This window comes from Lutjanus erythropterus, chromosome 19 (genome assembly GCF_056507025.1).
Source record: "Lutjanus erythropterus isolate fLutEry1 chromosome 19, fLutEry1.hap2, whole genome shotgun sequence".
Classification (NCBI taxonomy): Eukaryota; Metazoa; Chordata; class Actinopteri; order Lutjaniformes; family Lutjanidae; genus Lutjanus; species Lutjanus erythropterus.
In genome coordinates, this window is record NC_139335.1 from 20,127,398 (window position 1) to 20,150,877 (window position 23,480).

Sequence of the window (23,480 nt, forward strand, 5' to 3'; positions counted from 1 at the left end):
AATCTGTATTTTTGATTTTGGGGTGAACCGTCCCTTTAACACTGATTAACACAAAGTTTGCAAAGCAACAGCAGGTGGCTGAGGTTCTTTTAGAGGCCACACATATCCCAGAGGACATGTCAGCTCACTTACCCTCCCTGTCTACATCTTCACCCAGTCTACAGCAGCACCAGCCAAGTGTTAGCGGTGCTCTCATTAGCTCCTAAATACATTTGTCTACCTCTCAGGACTTCCCAGGGGACAACCCTCTCTGATGCAGTGTCACCACGCCTCAACGCTGACCTAAGGTCACTTTTACAATTTCCCCACTGACAGCTATGATAAGGCTTCGCTGTAGCAAATCCAATCCCTTGTCAACACTCTGGGGTCAGCCACATTCCCATATTCCTCCCTCACCCTTGGAGTCTGCATCCTCCCCAGGAGAGAGGCTGTCTGTGTCCACGCTGCACAGCCCTGTTTTCCCAGGGCTCGAGCTCAGACCGTCCAGAGCCGGAAGCTGCAGCTCCTCCTCATCGTCTTCCTCAGCTGCTTCCTCCTCCTCACCTAAAACATCACAGACGATACCCATGTAAGTGAAGAAACACCATGATGAGGATCCAAAGGCTTTATTGTCATATGCAGAAATGCAGTTCACTTTGTCTGTCTACCCGGTCCCATCAATTATTCTATTTAGAAATAGAAAAAGGCAGATGCTATTTGCATCCTGGTGGGAATAATCAATGTGCCTATTTGCACCCAGGGCATAATTGCCAATGTGGCTATTTACACACAGGTATATATACCTTAGCATGGCAGAGACAAGCGCCCAGATGTCCCAAGCCAATGGCTCAACTTGCACCCAGGGTGTAAATTGCCACTGTGCCTACTTACACCCTCAAGGAAGAGACAAACCATAATCTTCCCCTAAAGCTAAGTAGTTCTGTTGCATAAACCAAATCAAGTAACTTTGTTTCACAACTACTATTGAATGATGCTTGTCCAGTGTGGGACTTGAACCTCTCTCACCCACAGGAAAGCCCTGCATATAACCAATTCATCCAGCACAACCTCTTAGCAGCAGCTAAGCGAGGTTGTTGCTCTTAATAGCTAAAATAAGGGGGTGGGGTGAAAATAATTGAATTGCTGTTGTTTCTCTATATGCACCCAGGTACAAATAGAAACTCCAATATCTAAATAGAAAAAATATTACAGAAAGTTAAATTTAATTAATGAAAGAATGAAAGGAAGAAAGAACAAGATGACTGGGATAGACATGGTGATAAACAATATAAAAACTGTAAAAAACAAATAAAAGTCTATGCAAAAGATGACTGATCAATTATAGGCCAATTAAGTGACTGAGACAATCAATCACCTGGTTAGTGAATGCCTCACTAACCAATCACACCACTGGTTATAATCTCTAAGCTTCTAAAATAAGTGAGCATGTTTAAGTATATAAATGTAATTCTGAGTGCCTTGAGAATAAATAAAAGACGCAGGCTGAGAGCAGAGAAATCAACTCAGTCTTCTGAGCTCATTGCCTATAATGTATCAGTCCTTGTAATAACATCCAGCGCATTATAACGTCTTATGTGAGGAAATGTGCATGAAAATAATTCAAGTAATGAATCCCTGTCAAAAAAAAAAAAGTCTTAATTGCACTAGTGTATGAAACAAACATGGCAGTCTTGGTTCCCCGCAGTCAGGCATTCCTGGGACAAAAGTGCCATTTTCTGCGACAAATCGGTAAATCAAAAGAGACGTGGATCCAGACAATGCTTTTTGTCTGGTGGGCGGCTCTGCGCTTGTCAGTTCATCTCTTGACTGTAAAAGAGCGGAGATGTGACACCTCGGAGCGCAGCGTTATAACACCATCTATTATAATGAAGACAATAATCAGACGAGTATTTATAAAACGGAGGAGCAAAGTAGCAAGTCGCTAACTTGACTTTGTCTCCATTCAGTCGGAGTAACGCGGAGCAAGCCGACACTTTCAAGTAAAAGTGATACTTCGATTATGCTTGGTTGATCCGGATAAGTTGTAATAAGATTACTAACTATCGGTGCACAAAGTTACCATGTTTCTTGACTGTTAGTTTAAGGTAAAAAACATGCACAAATGCGTGCACTTGAAAGCAGCACAGCGTGTCCTCTATCAAAAATCAAAGCAAAGTAAAATGGCGAGGATTGGGCAACTGTAGGTAATTTTAGAGATCCTGCAGCATTGAAAATACTGGACGTCATCCCAGACGTGCACAATAAAAACCCCTCGCAGACATTAACAACACACAAACTGTAACAACAAGATCACAACAGCCGACAAAATCGCCACAAAAGGAAACACCCGAAACAACACCGATGACCCGCTTTATGAGCTCCTGACATGCATGTCATGGGCTACCTGCACGGCTGTGCGCGACATTGATTTTCTTTACGTGCTCTCACATGAGAAAGAGTTTTAATGGCTGTTGTCTGCCTGTCTGTCTGTCTGATACAATGTGACTGAAGATGCGGCTCCAGACGCGTGTGATCCGAGGGCACGCGGTGCTCAGGAATGAGAGCGCGCGGTACTCACCGGTCTGCAGCCGCAGTGCACCGGACTGCCACCGGACTCCCGGCTGCTGCTGAGGCTGCTGAGGCCAGACACTTTCTCCGCTATTGTTTGGGTCTACGGGGAGGTGGAAGCAGCCATTTTGCCCCCATATGCACCGCTAAGCTAAGGCGTGACCAATCGAGTGGAGGCGGAGGTTGGGATAAATGCACCGAGTGAGTGCCACATCAACCACGGGCATCAGGGACTCTCTCACTCTTTCTCTCTCTCTCTCTCTCTCTCTCTCTCTCTCTCTCTCTCTCACACACACACACACACACACTCTCTCTATCTCTCTCCCTCTCTCTCTCTCTCACACACACACACACACACACACACAAACGAGGCTGATTTTCTCGACAGCCACACAGTGCACAAAGAAGCAGCAAAGAGCAAACAAACAGATTCACTTACAACAACAGTAACAGCATCTGAAGCCACATTTCTAACTGCTTTATTCATTTGTAATAGTCTTCTTCATCCCTCATTACTGAGCTCTATATTCTTTGTGCCAAGTTCCAAATGCAAAGGACAAGAGGGAGACAACTTGACTTTAGTCCGACTTAAGTCACAAATGTGAGGACTTGAGACTTACTTGACTGACATTGATATATGAGTTGACTTGACTTTGGCTTGGTACTCATGACTCAAGACTTGACTTGGACTTGAGACAGACTTTAAAGGGATAGTTCATCCCAAAATTAAAATTCAGTCATTATCTATTCACCCTCATGCCGACTGAAGGTCAGGTTTAGTTTTTTACTCCACAAAACACTGCTGGAGTTTCACAGGAAAACAGCGCTGCAGTATCTGCTGACCAATTTTCAAATGTAAGACTCAAAAAACAGCACGCACATTCAAAACTGATAAGTACTGGGTGCTGTACAGAAGAACAAATACAAAAATAGGTTTGCATAGTATAGCATAGTAGTATCACCACATGCACACATATGGTGATACTATTAAATGTCCTAAATGAGCAGTTTCTGGTGTGCAAACCTATTTTTGTGTTTTCAATTTTCAAACATAAAAATCAACCCCCCAAAAAAACCACAGTATAAAATGTCTTCATACTGCTCGTCTGGTGTTTCCGAAGTCTCCTAAAGCCCCAAAATGCAGTTCACTAATGCGTGCACACCGTCACACCACACACACCCTGTTCAGATGGTGTGCACATTCACAAGAACATTGCTCCAAGTTAAGGATCGTGATCGTGATTATAATACTTTCTGGAGTCCGCTAGTAGGAAGTGCTCTACACATACACAGTAGATCAGCACGTGTAGTCGCATGGAAAGGTCTGTAGACAAATCCGCGCAGTCACAACAAATAGGCGAGTACTTGGATGTCGGGACTGAGCCCACCTGAATACTCTCTAATGACAAAAGTCACACAGACCCCAGCAGACCCTCGTTCACACGGATGCAGAAAACAAAATACCAGACACTTATGATCTTGTCAAATACAATGGGACCACAGCATTTAAAATTACCCAGTCCAATTTCAAATTTGATTACACTAAGACAGAAAATTTAAATTTTAAAAAGATTTTTTTTTTCTAAAGGTATGATAGTTAGGCTGCTCTTAGAAAAAATGTGACCCTTTCCTTTAAAACTTAACATAAAAACAGGAATTCTTCCTTTCATGACTTCTGAAATTTCTGAAAATTTCTGTATCGTAGTACTCTATATTCCTCTCTCGGTTTCTCACTCGCTGAGGAGGACAAGGACTGAGTGTGGATGTTTTAAGGACAACTGGATACAGCAGGTACAGCTCTTTTACGAGTCAGGGAACAACATTTGGTGTAGCAGTATTGTTGTTCCGGGGAAAACAGTACACTTTCAGAGTTGTAGGGCTTATACACATTGTGCAGTGCCAGAAATAGGTTGTGAAAATAAGAAGGGAAAAAAAAAGTGTGAAAATTTGTCAGACTTCAGGAGGAATACAGGTGAATTGTAACCCTGGGAGGAAACCGCAACAGAGCAATGAAAAACTAAAAGTATATCAGTGCCAAGTTCAAAATGCAAACACTGACAGGGTCACTATCAAACACATCAACAACAACCAACAATATATGCACACAACCACTATGAAAGCTGCATTTGACACATTACTACTTTTAAGGAAAGATCAACGATGGAAACTTACCTTCACACTCTTCCTCATCATCCTCCTTTTTGCAGCATTGAGGAGATGCTGGAGGCTGTGCGTCAGAAGCGGCAGCACTAAGCGTCCTCTCACTCGTCTCCCCCTCCAGCTTTACTTCAATGATTCCCTCCCCGTCCTCCTCTGTTTCCCTCTCCTCTTCCTCCTCACCCTCCTCCTGTGAGGAGCCGGGGCTCCGAGGGGGAGCTGTGGGGATTACAAGGTCAGGCCTGCTGTTGAACAACTCCCTAAGGATGTGGATCGGGGAAATGGTAACGTCCCAGTTGGTGATGCCAAAATCGCGGAGGTGGGCCCTGGCGTGGCTGGAGAGGCCAGCCCGGGTGTCGAAGCCAGCGCTACAGAACTCACAGTGCATCACACTGAATGTGTCGGGGTCAAAGTTGGCAACTGTGTAGAAGACAGGCATTAAAAGAGGGAGTTCAGACATGTGACTGAATGTCCAGTATGATACTTGACAGCTGTAAACTGACTGACAGCTGTGCTGTACTCCAAACCTTTCTGATTTCTGACCCCTTGAATCAAACCAATGTGTTGATTACTTGGATTCACAAGCTGAACGTGTGACAAGTTCAACTAAAGAGTGATTTTTAGCCATGCTAGTAGCATGACCCATGGGATGGTAATGTCACTCTGTCAGTCGGCCCACCACTTTGGCCCAGACTGAAATATTGGACAAATTAGCATGTATTTTTTGTCCCCTGAGGATAAATCCACACAGCTTTGGCAATCCCCTGACTTTTCCTTTATTGATTCTGGCAAAATTTGTGACCCTAAATGAAATGCACAATACGTAAGTTGTGCCACCAGCAGTCTCTCTCACTAGGCTTGGGCAGTGTGTATTTTTTTATACCTTCTTACCCTCCTGATATTTTACAGGGTTATATGATATTGTGGCGGAATTTGTTTTAAATGTGTCTAAAAAGGCTAAACTTCACTCTACCCCACTGTATTGTAGAACTCCCTTAAAGCAGGCGGAGCTTATCTCATAGGGACACTATTCCCACAGTTTGGAAACAATACCCATAAATGTGTTATTGTGTTTGTGTCTGTGTAAGAGAGTGTAGATGATGATAGCTTTTGCTCTTTTTTTATTGCTTCCTTTCACCTGCCCAGGGACAGCAGATGGAAATTAGCCAGTAAACTCAATCTGGCACAAATAATCTTTTAGCTTTTTAAGCCTAATGTAGTTTCCCTGATACAAATAAAGTTAATGAACTAAACTTAACACAATCACACAGGAGCTGCAGAAACTGCAGCTTTTATTTACTAAACCTAAAATGTACATTTACTGCCAGACAGACAAGTTCGCTGCTCACCTTTTATTCCACTCAGTGCGCATTCACTATCACCCTCTGCCACCATAAATAGTGATAAGTCTGCCACTTGCACTCTCTCATTGCTAAAGTGCACACTCACCATGCTAGACTACTCGACCAATCAGTAGTCTGCAGTACTTGTTGGCTTACCTTTATCATTTGGACTAAATACAAAATAGTCCCAGTGTAGAGGCATTTTCTTTTTACTGGTTACTTTTGTAACTTTGTCTCCCAGACATCACGTTTCTCAGCTCAGCTGTGCTGCCTTGTCCTCCAGTAGAATGACAGCCCTCTGGTGGCACGTGCTGTGCACTACAATACCTCGCTTCAATGCAACCTCTCCACATCAGTTTAATAGAAAAATGTGTGCCTGTGATTTTGACGGTAGTGAAAATCATACTGTTAGGATTTCTTTACACCCTGGGATACCACAACACCTTTATACGTACCGAGCCTCTCACATTCAAACAATATCAAAAGATGTAGTTTGATGATTTTGATATGACTCAGGCAAGAATCATGTTCAAAATTTGGCATACAGGACTCTGCTGGGAAGCTGTAGGGTCACAGTTTAGGGTTAATACATTACATGATACTGGATCGATGCATAACCTTGCATACTCACTATCCCTGATCCATCTTTTTAGGCCGTATCTGAGGCATTTCATAGACTGGTATTGGAACAACTTTACATTCACATCAGCCTCGACTGTACTTCCTGTTGCGATGGTCACCTGGTCTATTCTGTTTGTTTCCAAATGCAGTAGGTGCCTGAGGGGTGGAGTAAATTGTCTTAGTTGTAAGCATCTGCACTCCAGCTCTATAAACCACACCTCCTGGCAGAGAGTGCTCTGCCATACAATTACTTCACCTCACTACTTTTCATACTCATACTCACAAACACACACCATTAATCCTACTGATTTTTACACTTCATCTCAACTTTACTTTATTTTGTGTTTACTAATAGTTAGTTTGTTTAAATAAACTCAATATTATTTGCCTTCAGCCTGCATCTCCCTCATTTTTATCATGGCTTCTGAGCCAGGCCATGACAAATTGGGGGCTTGTCTAGGATTTGAACCTGGGACCTGGGGCCATGACAATGTTTAGTGCTAATAAGCAAATGTTATGCAAGCTCACATGCCCGTTGATTCCACTAGGCATAGCACATCTGCATCGTGGTTTTGATCCATCCTCCACACAACTGCATGTCCCACCAGCAGCATCTCAGAAGCGTTTCAGCAACGGAGCATTTTGCCTGCCTGATCATGTTGACTTGCTCAGAATTTGTTGATTTGGTCCTTTTTCCTTGTTTTTTGTGTTTCTATCATTGATAAGTAGGCTGCGTGGTTTCTTTTCTGTCTGTCTTTGTGATCACTAGTCTGCACAGGGTCTTTTATTTTGAAAATTGACCAGATTTTTTTGTTCTGTGTGACTTCCTGCCTGCTCGCTTTGCCGTGACTGATATGGCATTCGTCAAAAATAGACTCAGCACGTATTTGAAGCAGAGCGGAGAGCCGCTCTTGGGACGCCTCGGGGGACTGCTGGGGGAAATCACAAGTACCGTGTAGAATGACCATAATGAGCTCTGGCTGACATGGCAGAGCCATAACATGACGTAGCCATGCCTGGTGGAATGTAGCCATAACATACTGAACACACTTAACATTAATACCATTATAGTTTTCTTTTTTTTCAGTTTTGTCATGTTGCTAATCATCTGGCGACCCCTCAGGTTTATATTGCGACTTTTACTTCTCCAGGTTGGGAACCGCTGCTTAATGTTGCAGCAGCCAATTCTAAAAGCAGTTCACAGAGTTTTCCCAGATGGTCATCAAAAATGAAATTTAGGGAGAGGGAAGCTCTACATTTCGCATATTTGTTGTTCTGTGGCTGAAACAGGCATTTAAGAGGATTATTATTTAACTAACTATGGCTCATATCAGGGTCATTACTTACATTTAAAACAAAGACAACATAAATATGCATTGTCCGTTCAGGCAGATTCTGTTCATCAACACAGCCTAAAGGAATACATGCAACAAGCAGCTGACCTTTTTTTTTCTTCTTCTGGTAGGAGAACTTCTTCTCAATCGCATTGACTTCCTCGGGGGATATGAAGTGACGCACATTGTAGCTGACGCCCACTCGGTTCAGGTGGCCTCTCACGTGATTGGCAAGCCCGATGCCATTATGGAATCGATCGGGGCAGTAGGGGCATTTCCTCTCCACACTCTTGAGCGCCTCTGTGTCCTCATCAATCTCGTCGTTGTCTTCATCTAAGATGCCCTCTGACAGGAAACGTCGCACACGTTCCTCGTCAATGTCGTCGTCATCATCATCACTGTCAATTTCTGCAGGAGCAGCAGTAACCCGGTTGCTCCTCCTCAAAAAGAAAACCTTTCCATCTTTCTCCACTTCCAGCTTGTCTTCATCCTTCACACTCTTCTTGGGAGGGAGCGATAATGTAGCACTCTGCTGTGCTGAACAATCATCTATGAAGAAAACAAGAACAATGAACAGCCAAATCGTACTCAAACTGAAACAGTATGCAGACCTTAAAGGGAAAATTCACCACTTTTATGTGGATGTCCAATCAGTGTTGATGGTAAATGTAGTCAATTGATGCAATAAATTCCTCAGTGTGCTCTATATTGACAAAGACAGCTGAGTTCTCCTGTTTATAGAGGTGTGCCAGCAGCGCCTACATGTACCAGGATGCATTGCACATGAGCCCCTGACACCCATGTTGCTGTGCATCACCCCTCTAGCCTATAGCTATTACTATGTTGGCCAAAACATAGCTTTGGGTGAGAAAAACACTCAGGTAGCACGCTGCCAGGCTACCCAGAGGCAGAGACTAGAAATCCAAGCTGACGTATGTGAGGAGTGTGTGTCCTCGGATGACACTTTTTACACCCTAACTTTGTTGAATAAAGGAAGCAAGCCTTTGTTTTGGCCTGAGATGCTTGTGGCCTACCTCTAGACCAAATGTCATAGACAGCACCTTTAAAGAAGAATTAGAAAATGTAGCTGGCGTTGATGACTCTCATGTTGTCAGAGAATAAAACCACTGATCTATTGATATTTACAAATCAAGACTTGATAGTCTAACAATGACAAAGCTGTCAGTGAAAACAAAGTTTAAATTGGAAAATTGAATCTACTCATGACCTTAAAATGGAAAGTCAAATTGAACTGTGGATTGTGGACGCCCCTTCACATTACACACTGTCATTTGCACCATTGTTCATTAAAAAAATATTGACTAGTGCGGCTTTAATCTTGTCTGTATGATCAGGTTGTCATTACAGTTTTAACACAAACAGTGAGTTTAGAGAAATTAGATTAATGTCTTGTCAAACGTGCAAAAATGAATACTCACTGGTTTGTGGGTGTGCTTTAATCATTTGGGCGAGATACAGTTACAGCTTGCATAGAAATCAAGAAAGGGTGACCTCAGCATTAGAGACTTCAGTCTGACATTGAGGCTCACCTGTGTTTGATCGTGCTCTGGTGTGTGGTTTCACTCCAGGAGGTGAGTTGGCCTCTTGTTCAGAGCACTCAGTGTCAAGCTCTGTGCTCTGATCTTCGTCCTGCTCTTCCTCTTCACTCCCAGGCAGCTTGTCATCATCCAGTCTGGGATGAAACTTGGCCAGGTCAGTCCAAGTCTTCCCTCTTCTGCTGAATCTCCTGTTCCCACCACATTTGAAGACCTGGCCCTTGGGACGAGCCACGGCACCATCTGGTATTGTGCTGTCCTTAGAGGGAGTGACACCTTGCTGGCTTTTGCCTTGAGGACTCGCATTGGTTGGGGACCCACATCCAGACCCAGAGATGTGGTCAGAATCTAGGGTGGTTTTAGAAATTCGAGCACCCATGTTAGACCTTGAATGCTGGCCAGTCTCATCAGCCTGCGCTCCACTGATGGAGACCTGTCCTGGGTGGGCAAGTTTTTGGTGTTCCCTCATTACAGTCTGACTTGAGGTCAGGAAGGCACAATGACCACAGGCCAGGGAACATGACGGTGAACCAGGGGACGGGGAGTCAGACCGGAGAGCAGGTTTTTTTCTGTTGTGGATCTTGGAGTGATTAGCCAGTGCCTGGGGAGTTCTTGTGCTGAAGTTACACTTGGTGCAGACAAAGCGGCGGCGGTAGGCAGAAACAGTTCTGGCCTGAGCTGGAGCTCGAGCTGAATTTGGAGGAGTTGCGTTTGAGTCAGGAACTGCTGGGTCTGCATCTGGTGTTGAAATTGGTGCTGGGGAAAGAGGTGGAGATGTGACTATTTCTGGGTCTGACTCTTTGCCTGGAATCGAGGCTGCACTTGCATCTTGCATAATAGCTGGGTCTGGGCTTATATGCTTAACCATCTTACTGTCGAGTTTCTGAATCTCTTTTGCTTTCCCGTTTTCGTTCAGTTTCTCAATCTCCTCCAAGATCTTCAGACGGGACTCTTCGTGCCTTCTGTGGTGGTCTGCCAGCGTGAGCCGACTTGGCAGGTTCCATCCACACTCCATACATCTAAAACGTCCGCCCTTTCCCAAACGCCTGCCACCCCCGGCCCCACTCTGACAGTGCTCAACTATGTGCTCCTGCAGGTGGACCTGCTTTTTGAAATAAATGCTACATTCCACACAGGTGAAGATTTCTTTACCTGGCACTAGCTCACTTTCTTCTTCTTTGTCTTTTTTCCCTCCTCTGTCTCTGAACTTTATCGGTTCTTCCTCCGCTCCCTCTCCAAAGTCGACTTCCTCCTCAAAATCATAAACACCTCCACCTCGATTCAGCTGTGCCGGTTCAGCAGGTTTTGATTTTTGAGGAGACACTCTTGCCCGCTTGCCAGTCTCAGGCAATGTGCGTTTCGAGGTGCCAAGTCCAGAGAAGGGCCTGAGCAGCACCCTCTTCTTTCTGCACCGCTGAATGAATGTGCAATGAGCCCAGGGGGCAGGAGGGGGACTCTCAGGGTCTGAGTCTCCAGGGAAGCTGTACACATCTCTCTCTGGCTCCTTTGTTTCTTTTCCCTTGGGCCTTTTCTCTCCCTCACTACTGTCCGCCTCCTCCTCCATTTGGCAACCTTCCTTTGGTTTCACTTTGGCCAGAAACAGCTCAGCTCCCTCAGATACATTCCAGACTTTACTGTCTGCCACTGTGAAGAGAAAACAGAGGAGTTATGAATGGAAGGAGTCTTAAGATAAAAAGAAAGATATCAAGTGTGCAGGCAGATTTTGTTTCCTCCTTATGGTACTTACATTCTGTTGGGCCAAGCTGAGATGTATTTGGCTCTTCTGTCTTTGTGCTCTCGTTGTTGTTGTTGTTGTTGTTGTGCCCCTCCACAGGAGTGGGCGAGTCAGTCTTGCTATGCAAGTGCTGCAGTGTTTCAGGTTCTTGGTCATCTTCACTATCAAGTCTGGACAGCATTGGAAAGGAAAAACATCACGTGACATTTCTAACATATGAGAGAGACACGAAACAAGCCAAAATTACAAATCATTTACCCGTGAGAACACTGAGGTTACTATTTTCCTGGAAATTTTGAGGGTTTTAGAGGGGGTCTGATGGAGTTCAATGAAAAACATACAAATGGTACAACATTTTCCTTGCTGATGCCAATATTTTTAGCAGGGTTGTTCCACTACTGAAACCAGTCTCAGAAATACAGCCTAAAAAGCTACATCAGTATGCAGCGAGTATGCATCAGTGAGCAAGGATCTATGCACTGATCTGATACCACGTAATTTATTAGCCCCAAAACAGAACTCTTCCCAGTAGCGTCCCCTAATTATGGATGTCATGTCCTTCGGGCTAAAGAAGAAAAGGAACATCCAGATTGTTACCAGTGCAAAGTTCAACAGCCAGCATCTGTGATGGTACAGGGGTGTGTTGGTGCCCACGACATCATAAGTAACTTGCACATCTGTGATGGCGCCAGTGATGCTGGTACATACAGGTTTTGGAGCAACATCTGGTGCCATCCAGGTGACGTTTTTTTCAGGGACGTCCCTGCTTATTTCATCAGAATAATGCCAAGACACATTCTGCATGTGTTACATGAAGAATGCATGTGGCTCTTGAGTAAAAAGGTTAAGCTACTAGACTGACCTGCCTGCAGTCCAGACCTGTCTTCTACTGAAAATGTGTGGTGCCTTATGATGCACAAAATACATCAACAGACACCCTGGACTGTTGACCACCTGAAGTTGTATATGAAGCAGAAATAAAAAAGAATTTCGCTTTTAAAACTTCCTTGTTTCAAGGAAAGGTGGGTAAACATGCTCCTGTACCAACTTTTTTTGGAACATGTGCAGGCATCAAATCCAAAATAAGAGCATATGTACAATACACAATTCAGCTATTCAGTTTGAACATTAAATATCTCTATATTTAATTTAATTTCCTTGTTTCAAGTCAACAATTACAGTTTGTGATGTCTCTCTGAAACTAACCAGCTGATTTCACCACCACACAACTTGCTAGTCTTCCTCCTGTACCTCCTCCTCCTCACCTGAGTCCAGAAGAAGGAGATCCTGGGCTGTGAGCAGCCAGACCATGAGGGTTAGAAAAGTGCTGTAGCTCCTCCTCTGACACATGACAGCACACAAAACATACAACCACAGGAACATCACTTCACAGCTTAACAGTTACAATCAAAACACAGTCAAAACTACAGTGCATACTCCGGTTACATAGAGAGAGAAAGATGAGAGACTTCTGACTACATACAGAGTGAATAACAGGGGACAACAATTATATATCACAGATATTAGCTAAATTCTGTTCTACTGTTAGCTTTACTCTTGAGAAGTGTGCAACAGGTTTCCAATAGATATTAAGCCATGTGTTACCATCTAGTGTTTCTTTCTCAGAGTCAGAGTCCCAGCTTAGGGAGGAAGGAAAGGCTGAGGACCTGAATCTCCTCTGTGCACTCCTCCCTTGCTCCGCAGTGGGCTGAGTGCCCTCGGTCTGCTTGGGACCCTCATCTCCAGCGTGGCCCCATGAGGATTTGGCAGACATCAGGCCGTCTCTCACATTTGGAGAACATGAGGACTAGGGGCAATAATAAAAGTATACACATACAGATCTTATTGTTGGACAATAAACATGACAGCGATAGTGAAACGTAGGATGATGTCTTACCTGTAAGGTGCAGTTGCGGAAGGTGGGGGTGACAGGGTTTTGTGCTGCATTGAAGGGTGGGGGCCCATAGCTGGTCCCTGGGGTTAAGGGTCGCCCGTCTGGCTCCATGGTACCCCAGAGAGCAGTATGGAGTCCCACTGGTGACCAGCCTGCCTACATTGTGCAGTCTCCTCTTTTTCTGGAAACATAAACACACACACTGACAAATTAGTTTCTCGTGGCTTAAAAGTTTGACCCACAGCCACCTCAACCGCTGCTTATTGTAGTAACATAAGGCACATTTCCACCACAGGAACTTTCTCCAGGGACCGGGGGCCTTTGGTGGTTCCACCGCATAGTGCAGAGTCCAAATTAAGTTCTGGGGACATTATTTTACCCCCCAAAATATCCCCACTTCCTCACAAACACATAATGTCCCTGCAACGTTGCGACCATGACCTATCATTTCTGACACTGTAACAACATTACAGCAACATTACAGTTATATTATTTACATTTCTGCATTGTTGTTACAATAAAATAGGTACTCTATGGTATTTTTGCTGCGGTCTGTTTAGCGTCCTCTGCATGATGTCTCCTGTACTTTACATAAAGATGTTGCTGCAGCGTTGCCAAAATGTCACGACATCTCCAAAAAGTGGTGGAAACATTAGGACAACACACTGGTGATATATGAAAAAAAAAACATGTTGCAGGTTGCTTCAGTATCACATGCTGCAAAAGTTTCATTGCAACTACTTTTCTGCAACAACTTTGTGCTAGTCAAGGTACTTGAGAAAAGTATTGGAACTTTTGGAGTGGGGCTTGCAGCTCTAAACATTTCCAATTGGTTGAGCGTTGGCAGCATTTTATTTCAACCACCATTTTCAATAGTCTTGACCAGCAGCAAACCAGTTTGTTTTTTGTTCATTGTGCTCAGTATATTAACATGGACTTAGAGAAGAAAGCCTGTGTAAGTAGGTAATGATCAGTAGCGGCACACCTTGAACCGTCTCCATGCTTACTGTTGTTGCAGTGTCACACAAATAATGATGCCTTTCTGTCGCTTTCTTCATGTTGTGGAGTTACACATAAAAACTACATAAAAATGCAGACATTGTTTTTTCCATACATCAGTGGACTAATTTGTAAAGAGACAACAACAGGCTGAAGGAATCTTTTAAGCCTAGTTTTCACCAGAGGATTTTTCTCCAGGGACTAGGAACCTTTGGAGGAACTTAGTGCCTTTCCTCCAGAAGAAGAAAGTTGCTAAACAGCTTGTTTTGTTCTTCTTTATACTTTGACACATCAACATGGAGTTACAGAGGAAAGCCTATGACAAACAGAGAGATGAGTTATTGAGCATTTATGCTGAGGATGAAATCCAGGAGAAATTGGCCTTCTGTTGCACAAATAATGATACCTCCTTTCACTTTATATAGGGTCTTGTTTGTTGTATATTTGCATGTAATAATGACATGTAAAAACAGCTGTTGCTCTTTGAAAAGTAGCTCCAGGAACTAAAAGTTATGGACCATAGTTTGGGTGGAAACCAGGATTTAGTTCCTTGAAAATAGTTCCTGGGACTAAAAGTTACGGGTACTTTGAGTGGAAACATGGCTTTAGTTCCTCGAAAAGTAGTTCCTGAGAGTAAAAGTTCTTGGTACTTTTGGGTGGAAACGTGGCTTTACAAGACAAAAATGTTTTTTATAACAGCCAGCAGATTGTGTGGATAAGTCAGAAAGCATATCAGACAAAATAAAAGTGTCATATCTGCAGAATCTGCCATGTTTTGGCTGTCCTCAGTATTTTTGTTTTCTGCCAGCTGCAGTTTTCGGACTGTCTGACCTATTTTTCACAATATGTCTGGTCTTAAAGAATGAAATAGGGCGCCCAAATGGTTACATAAATAAGTGGCCTTTATATTCAGGCCCATGTCCTCTCCTGCTGCCCCTCTAAAAAAGCAGCAAAACGCCCGGGTACATCAAGGTGTCCCACGGGTTTGGCCTCTGTTGCTTCAGAGGACGTAGCTGATATCGATCCAGTCGCTGTCAGGTGACTACAACAACAATACATCCACGCACAACGCTTTTTAGACCTTAAACGCCCATAAGCTGCAGTTTTTTTTTAGTGCAAATACTCACTGAAATCGGCCTGGTTTGCGGATCGCAGTGAAAGGCTGGCTCTTTCAGGCACCGTTCGTCATACTTTGAGGACGCAGCTGAAGCTTTTACGCCCCGACACGATGCTCGCTAGAGGCTCGGACTGCTCCCATGGACAAACTTGCTCTTTTAATCGCCGCTCGGGTTTTTTGCATGGATCCCTGGAAGATGCCAGGCAGAGGACTCCATGTTATTTGGCTTGCAGGCACGCCACGGCTGCGTACGTAACGTCGACGGGGAGGGTGACGAGAAGAGTTTCGAGTAAAACACCAGAGTCAAGTTGAATAAGTTCAACTTTTACCGGAGTCGAGCTGTTAAACGTATTTCTGCGTGGCTGACGCTAAGGTACGCGAAAGGCTGTTTCGTTAAAGGCTTCAATCATGAAGACAGTTTCCTCTGTGGAAAAAAAAACAAGACTGAACCGTGTCAATATGTCAAACCGATAACATTTATTCATGACAGACGTTATTTCACGTTGACAGGTTGAATATAAATGTCAATTCTGCCAATTAGTTTCAGCTGGTAGCATCTGTTTGTCCCACACATTCACCACTGTAATAAATAACGTCTTCATTAAATATCTTGCAGATTTGTCCTTTGCTATGAGATAAGGACAGTTGTATTGAGTTTATCAATTGGTTTGTGTAACATAATTTCCTAAATGCTAGAAATCAATAAACGCTTTGCTACTGGTTATTACACGGTCCTCTGGCGCCCTCTACTGGCGAGAGATGGGACTGGAAGAACTCAGACTTTACTAGATTTTAATTGAAATAGCAAAATAAACAGTGTGGTGTGGGTTTTTCCACTTTTCCAGAGTCAGAAACTGATCTGGCCAGATATTTTTCATGTTTTCAGTCTGAATCGGGCTGTCTTACCCCAATTGTTGAGTGTCTATGGGATCAAATTAAAGGCTGCAACCAAATTTTATGGTCATACAATTAATTGTATGACAATAAAGTAATCTTCTGATTATTTTGTTGCTTGCTCTGTAAAATGTCAGAATATTGTGAAACATTCCGATCAGTGTTTAAAGCTCAAGATGTAGTAGTCCTCAAATGTATTGTTTTGTCCACCACCCAAAGATGTTCAATTTGCTGTCACAGAGGATTAAAGAATCCAGAAAATATTCACATTTAAGAAGCTGAAATCAGAGACTTTATTCTTTAAAAATTGGTTGATGAATTAATCATATAGTTGGGAATTAATGATGATAACTAATCATTTCTTTGATTAATTGTTACAGCTCTAGATTAATTAACATAATCATGATCTCATAGACATCCAGGAATTCAGCAAAACTAAGCAAGTGAATAAAGCATTTTATAATGACTTATAAGATATCATAACACTGAGCAAGATTTCATGTGACACAGGTCACAGAGTTCAAAATAAAAGGGAAACAATCAGAAAATAAGATTAAGACAAATATTTATTGTATTGAGTTTTTGGCTTATCCAAGGTTCTTCCTCTTGTCACTCAGATCATTTTCAGTTCTTCACCTCCTAAAAGGAAAGAAACAAAATATAAAATTAAATAAACAGTTATACAGTTGTTGAATAAGTATTCAGCTCATTTACTATGGTAATAATAATACAACAGTGTCAAAGTACAACTAATTATACAGCTTTAAAAATCCTACTCAAGTTAGTACAGCAGTAAAATAAAATAAGTAAAGGCACAGTAAAATGTACATTAAGTATCAAAATAAATGTATTTGTTCTGTAGTAAACTGTCCCCTGTGACTGATATTATCATACTTGACACTATGAGATTATCAATCCTGATTGATCAGTGTGTAATCAGGATTTTACTTTTGTAGGTAACTCGAGGTCGAGCTGGTTTCAACAAGTTTATTCCAGTGGTTCCCAACCTCTCTAAACTGTCACAAGATAAATCACAATCTGATTAATGTGGTTGGAAAAAAGAAAAAGCAAAGTCTAATACACACATTAGTATTTGTTTTGGGATTTTTTTTCCTAATCCATAACATTGGATTGTTTTTCACCTTTGAAAATCAAATAGTTGTTTAAATGAAACCATGTGAGAAGTTGAGGGGAAATGTCTTTTTGGTGGGACTGCAAACAATACATAGACAACCAAAACACAACAAGGAGCTCCAACTAGATACTGCTTACAAGAAGTCATGAGCAAAAAAGGTTAGCAAAGTCACCACTGACTATAGCTGTCAAGCTGAAAAGTGTAATATTTAATATTTACCTCAAAAAATCAGAAAATATTTGAAAAATATGTAGTTTATGGTTACATTGTCAAGGATGACTCATGAAACATGTGTTTGACATACAGGGTTTGTCAGAACAGTCCTCTACAAAACAAACAAACAAAAGACACTATGCAAAAATGCATTTTATTTGCATTGAAAATGTTTTGAGATGTATAAAAGAAAAGATGAGTATTTGAATAGAAAATGTTCAGAGAATATTTGTGGAACTTGTGTGACATCCAGTTTTTAGTAAAATGTTCAATATTTTCATTGTTTGATTTTGAAGTAATCAAAAAGTATGCAGATTAGATTACATTTTTGTCATCCAATGGATTATGTAACTAATAAGAAAAATCGCCAGGTAATTTGTACTGACTACATTTCAAGGTAATCTGACCCAACCCTGAAATTCAGTAATATTAAGCCATTATGTGTTCTCTAAATTGTAGTAATGATTAGTCAGTATTGTTAAGGTTAATTAGTAGTTTATTGGTAGTTAATTGGTCTCAGACTGAATCAACTCTAGAAGATGGATTTTATTTGAAATTGATAGACCTGCCTCTGAAAATGTATTTCCTGTCAAACTAAAAGACTTTAACTCAGTTGTTTTCATTTGCAAAACAGAAACATCCCAACGTGTTCTTGCAGTCATTAGACATGCCCTGACTGTCTTGACATGTCCAAATAGCAGGATTAAAAGACATACTGAAGGATGCCACACCCTAATGACAACAGGCCGCAGTCTTACATCCTTGACTGTGTGATTTTAATCTTATTTATTCTTTCATGCCAATGCAATCAGGGCATTAAGGGGACTTTAGAGCAGGCTACATCACCTCTGTAGCTGATGTGCAAGCTTTGTTTGTATCAGCTGACCAGATTTCCCACATCTTCTATATAACACCTGCTGATGTATGTGGCGACACTCTTATGTACATACCCCAAAGTGTTCCCAGCCTTTGATCTCATTATAGAGGGCGTCTCCGGGACAGGCCGTATTCACCACCTGTCTGTGCCCCTGCAGGGTGAAGTTGGCTACCAGTCGCCCTCCACCGACAGCACAGGAGGCCAGCTGATCTCTCACCAGCCCCATGGAATGCTGGGAGGGCAAACTGGACATGTAATCGCCGATGAAGGAAACGCCATAGCCTACGGAGTTGTGTCCGAGGGTGTGGGCTCCCCGCCAGTGCCAGCTTCGGCCTTCGTAGATGTACCCGTCAGAGCCTGCAACAAAGCTTTGGGAGCACACAGTATTTTAGACATACTGTCTGTATATCAGAAAAGTTTTGCATAGGAGCACTTCCTGCACTTAAATTAAGTTTGTTTGAGGTGCTCTGTAAATAGAGATCCATGTATAGTCTGGGGCAAAGGTCATCAGGGAGCCTTGAGTTTGACTCCCCAAAGTTGGCTCATATGCCGAAATGCATCAGAGATTTTTTGTTTCAAGGTCCAACATGACCATGTCGTGATTTTTAAGTAAACTGTGTGTAAATTTGACTGGTGCAAGAGAGCTCAAACCTGACTGGCTTTACCTGTATCCTATGTCATCCCAGCCTCTGTCGTCCTGGTGGAAGCGCTGCATGGAGCGCATGTCTGCAGAGCACTGCTCGAAGGTGAGGCAGGGCTGGCTCGGGGTGGAGGTGTGGTGGATGAACATGAAGGAGAGAGGAAGAGTGAGGTTGGTGGGGGTTCCTCTGTACGGCTTTGCCTTCCACATACAGCGAGGTATGATGGGTGGGCAGTCTGAAACAGATGAATAATGACGGATCAGAGCTGGTTAGTATGTGTAAATGGAATTAAGACTGGGGTAGATAGTTTTGGAGAATGAGAAATTGAGGCTCATCAATCAACTATCTTACCAGCCTGTGATTGGCTCTAGTCATGGACCAGGTTTTCTAAAGCTTGAAAACAGAGCCACGAGAAGTAGCAGAATCCTAGTTTTCTCTCAGACCACTTATGCTTAGAAGTTTTTATGGACTATTTGCTCAGTGACGCCAAAAATAAACTGCCTATCCCCAGCTTTAAAGGCATAATATGCAACATTTTCCTAAAAAAAAAAAAAAAGAAAGAAAGAAAACCTCATATCAACACAATCACTTTCAATCACCACTGAGTGTGACTGAGTGTGTGGTGGTGGATGGATCTGCTCTTTGCCTGTATTGTCATATTTTCTCATTATTTTGATGTGCTTTACCAACCAAAAACATCAGTATTTGACTTCCTGGAAGTGAGATTCAGCAATCAACTATTTTTCTGGTGCATTTACAAACAGCTTGGGCATAAATACACATTTTGGCCTGCAGTGCAATTTATTCATCTAGATAGTTTTGGTGTGAGTTTTGGAGATACCAGTCAGATGTCGGCTACTACATGACACTTGGTTTGTGGTGCTCAAAATGCCAAAAACACATTTGAAAAACTGAACAGCAATGTCTCTTTCCAGAAATCATGACCAGGTTACTCAAGGTAAACTACAGACATTGTTGTGAGTAGTTACATATAGGAACTACAACAAATGTTTCTTTCTTTGGTCTCATGCTCACCCATGTACTTGTGGACAAACTCTCTCATTCCCTCTTTCACCACAGCCATCAGCCTCTTCTTCTTCTTCACATCCATCTTTGAGCGTCCTGACAGTCTCCGCTGCAGCTCCATTGACTTCACCACCTGTCTGGTCAGCACTGGGGGGCTCACCAGCCCTCTGAAGTTCTCCCTGCGTCGTCGGCTGATGAGGCGCGGGGCGGTGTCCAGTCCTCCCCTCTCCAGCTGGTGGCAGTAGTACTCTGTCAGCAGACTGCTGAGCTTGAGAGGACGTCTGGATTTGATCTCCGTCCCCAGAACCACGCCGTCCATGCCTCCGTTCAGCTGAGCGGTGGTGAGCAGAGACGGGCTGTCGGAGAGGGTGAAGACCTGAGGAGAGGTCACACTGTCCCAGCAGCCATCGGGTCCCAGAAGCTGGGTGTGAGGGGAGCTGTGGCTGAAAGAAAGGTCCAGGTCTTTGGCCAGAGTGAGCTGGTACAGGCCCCGAACACGCCCCCCAGACCGGGAGAGGAGACCAGCCTCGATGGCCAGGAGGAGTGGTGTGAGGGCAACAGTGGTGCCATCAGAGGTCAGGACCACACCTTCCTCTGTGGCGTTCTCTGTCACCCTGTGATGCACAGCTTTTCTGATGTAAGCTGCGAGGCTGGAGTCCATTTCAGGACCCCCAGAGTCGGCGTTACCCAGAAAGTGCTGAATGAATGCATCATTAAGGCCAGCTGCTCTGCGCAGCCTCCTTAATACAGCTACTGGCTCTGACCCAGGATCCCCGTCCTCCACCTGCTTCACCACCCTGATGAAGTCATCCATGTGGCAGGAAAATGAGGCTGAGGACAAGAACAGAAAGCACATACATGTCTTTGTCTCTTCAGCCTTTCACAGCTTTACAACTAAACTTGTAATTTCAAGGCGGCTGCCCTCACTAGATTTTTTAGTTTTGAATCAAACACAAACTCGTAGGTTTTGAAATAAATTAAAAGTTTTCCCGACTTATAACATTGAGATAATTTACTTTTCTTCTTTAGACCAACCTTGTCATTATTTGAGTGTTTGGAAATTAAATGGTTGTAATTGAAAATACTAGATTATTAATCATTATACACTTTCACCCCAATGAGTTTACTGAATCATCTTTGAAATACATTTTTTGAAGTTTCTAAAACGCAATGATTCAAGTTTATCTAAAGAAAAAAGTAAATTTTCTCAACAAAGCATTATTAGTTGGTAAAACAAGTGGGGTCAAAATTCAAAAATCTATGCTTAAATTGCCCTGAAATTTTGAGTTTTTTAAATTTCTAAATTTTTAAATTCTTGTACATTTTCATGTTTTGTCTGCAAAATTCTTAATTTGTAACAAAAAACTTAAGTCAAATAAATGTAGTGGAGTAAAAAGTGGCATGAGACTTACGTCTGTAAAGCACAAGTACCTCAAATTTGTACTTAAGTACAGTACTTGAGTAAATGTCTGCAGTTACATTTCACCACTAATGGAAACTTATCCACTTTAATTCTGCAAATGATTCCAGTCAAGTCTTATCAGGTTGTTCTAAATTATGAAATACAGTAACACAGTAATCTTATGTCAGTGTAGGGGGGCCTTGCAGTAATGAAAACTGTGACAGAAGTAATGCTCTACTATAATGAAGCCTCACACTGTGATTACAAAGTGTTGAAAAAAGAGAGCGTGTTCAGACTTCCTTAAATGTGTTATGGCTGCCCTTAATAGCAGGTTACACAGATATGTGTGCATGTGTTCCTTATTTGTTCAGCCATGACAATAGATCTATTACACGTGTTATGGGGCCCCACACCACCCTGCTGATAAGAGGAATAATTAACATATGAGCCTGTATGAGCTCATAGAAAAAGTAAATATTTTAGCTGTTCATGTTCAACAGAAGAAGAGAATTCTGCACTCAGTGAAATTCGCCAAGTGAATAAACAACTATAAATATTCTCTGAAGACTAATTAGTGGTCAAACTAAAGAAAGAACACACAGTTTACTGTAGTCAGTACAGTTTCTGTATCTCCAAATAAATTTGATCTGAATACATGTATTTCCACTGCGCTTCAAGGCAACTGTGTTCACTAGATTTTTGGGTTTTGAATTAAACTCAAACTCAAAAAATCAGCTGAAAATATTAAATTATCAACCATTTACTTTCACTTCAATGAGTTTACTCAACAAATTAACTATGGGGGTGTTTCTACACTCAAAGATTCAAGTTTATCCAAAGAAGAAAAGTAAATCATCTCAATGAAACATTATAAGTCGGTAAAACTGTTTCAAAGACTTTGAGTTAGACTCAACTCAAAAATCTTCTGAAGTAAGTTGCCTTTTGAGTTTTCTAAACTTTTTCATTTTTACAGTGTGGTGAAACTGGCAAAAAAACAAAAATAAATGTCATTACCTTCTGCATATGAGCTGATGAAGAGGACCACGAGGGCCAGGGTCTGTTTCCAGCAGCCTGGGTCCATCCTGAGCTGTCAACGCCTTCGGCTCCAAGCTTCAAATGTCTCCTACCTTGTTTGCTTGCTCTCATTTATAGTGATGTTTGTGTGCGGACTAAGTGGGTGATTGTGTAACATTTGTGGACATACTGTAGATACGCCTGGCGTGACCAACTAAGCATTGTGGGAAACTAGCATCTGTAATGTAGACAAAGTGGAGTAGTTCGTCACTACTGGTCACAGCCTTCCGGTATATTACACGCAAACACTCACATACAGCGCCGATGTGACCGAGCTGGACATTTTCGAGAAATTCTCAACTTCTGTAATAAATCTCAGTCATCTAATTTGTGTCTTAAATGTAGCTGATGCTTGTGAAAACTTCTCAGAATAAAATCGGACATCTAGCAAACTCTTCACTGCTGTGTCAATCTTTGGCATTCCTCTGTGAGGCAATGAGTTCTTGTCTATGATCAGAAAACACACAAAAAAAAAAAAACAGGCAGCAAAACTGAGGAAGTTCCACAGCCACAAATCATGCATGTGTGGTGTGACAGAAACATATCTGCACACTGATCGATTTTAGGTCAGGTTTATATGAGCACTGCACACTGACATTGTTGAAAATGCAACTGTGCAAAAGTGCATCAGGTTGTTGAGACAGAAATCAGACTGACAGCGGTCACTGATGACAAGAACAGGAAGTAGATGTACCTTATGTTGGAGAAGTGGAAAATCCTTTACAAAAGATTTCGGATGTTAACAACGAAGGTCAAAGATACAAGTCTGCAATTACCCTAATCTGAAAAAATAAAGATATCAGAGAAGCTGACAGCTCACCTGACTAAAATGAGAACAAACAAAATAAACAAATGTTTTCCCCTGCAGACATTTAGACTCAAACAACACCACCTTTAGCTATGCTCTCACAGTAA

The 23,480-nt window shown here is 42.4% G+C and overlaps 2 protein-coding genes across 3 annotated transcripts in view; both read right to left on the bottom strand.

Moving 5' to 3' along the window:
• The window catches only part of wizb (WIZ zinc finger b), a 32,370-nt gene extending 16,087 nt beyond the window's left edge, over positions 1-16,283 (bottom strand). For both annotated transcript variants that reach the window (XM_084745235.1, XM_084745236.1), the window contains exons 1-9: positions 15,314-16,283; positions 13,191-13,368; positions 12,899-13,100; positions 12,559-12,634; positions 11,306-11,463; positions 9,553-11,202; positions 8,111-8,551; positions 4,720-5,124; positions 397-543 (exon numbers count right to left, since the gene is read on the bottom strand). In XM_084745235.1, coding sequence (XP_084601361.1) covers positions 397-543; positions 4,720-5,124; positions 8,111-8,551; positions 9,553-11,202; positions 11,306-11,463; positions 12,559-12,634; positions 12,899-13,100; positions 13,191-13,298 — 3,187 coding nt within the window. In that variant the 5' untranslated portion in view covers positions 13,299-13,368; positions 15,314-16,283. The remainder of the gene's footprint in view (positions 1-396; positions 544-4,719; positions 5,125-8,110; positions 8,552-9,552; positions 11,203-11,305; positions 11,464-12,558; positions 12,635-12,898; positions 13,101-13,190; positions 13,369-15,313) is intronic.
• Positions 16,284-16,745: 462 nt separating this feature from the next.
• Positions 16,746-23,350, bottom strand: pglyrp6 (peptidoglycan recognition protein 6). Its single transcript, XM_084745238.1, has 5 exons — positions 22,506-23,350; positions 20,099-20,920; positions 19,088-19,298; positions 18,496-18,790; positions 16,746-16,836 (listed from the first exon to the last, which is right to left on the bottom strand). Exons 1-5 carry the CDS (start codon positions 22,570-22,572, stop codon positions 16,822-16,824), a joined length of 1,410 nt encoding a protein of 469 aa, XP_084601364.1. The 5' UTR covers positions 22,573-23,350; the 3' UTR covers positions 16,746-16,821.
• Between the last annotated feature and the right edge of the window lie 130 nt (positions 23,351-23,480).

What these genes read in the sequence shown, in the direction of transcription:
- pglyrp6 (XM_084745238.1), bottom strand. Translation starts at nt 22,572, where the DNA reads ATGGACCCAGGCTGCTGGAAACAGACCCTGGCCCTCGTGGTCCTCTTC. An exon ending in GTTTGTCCACAAGTACATGG is followed by an intron (nt 19,299 to 20,098) that starts GTGAGCATGAGA and finishes CATCTGTTTCAG; the next exon opens with ACTGCCCACCCATCATACCT. An exon ending in TGGGATGACATAGGATACAG is followed by an intron (nt 18,791 to 19,087) that starts GTAAAGCCAGTC and finishes GTGCTCCCAAAG; the next exon opens with CTTTGTTGCAGGCTCTGACG.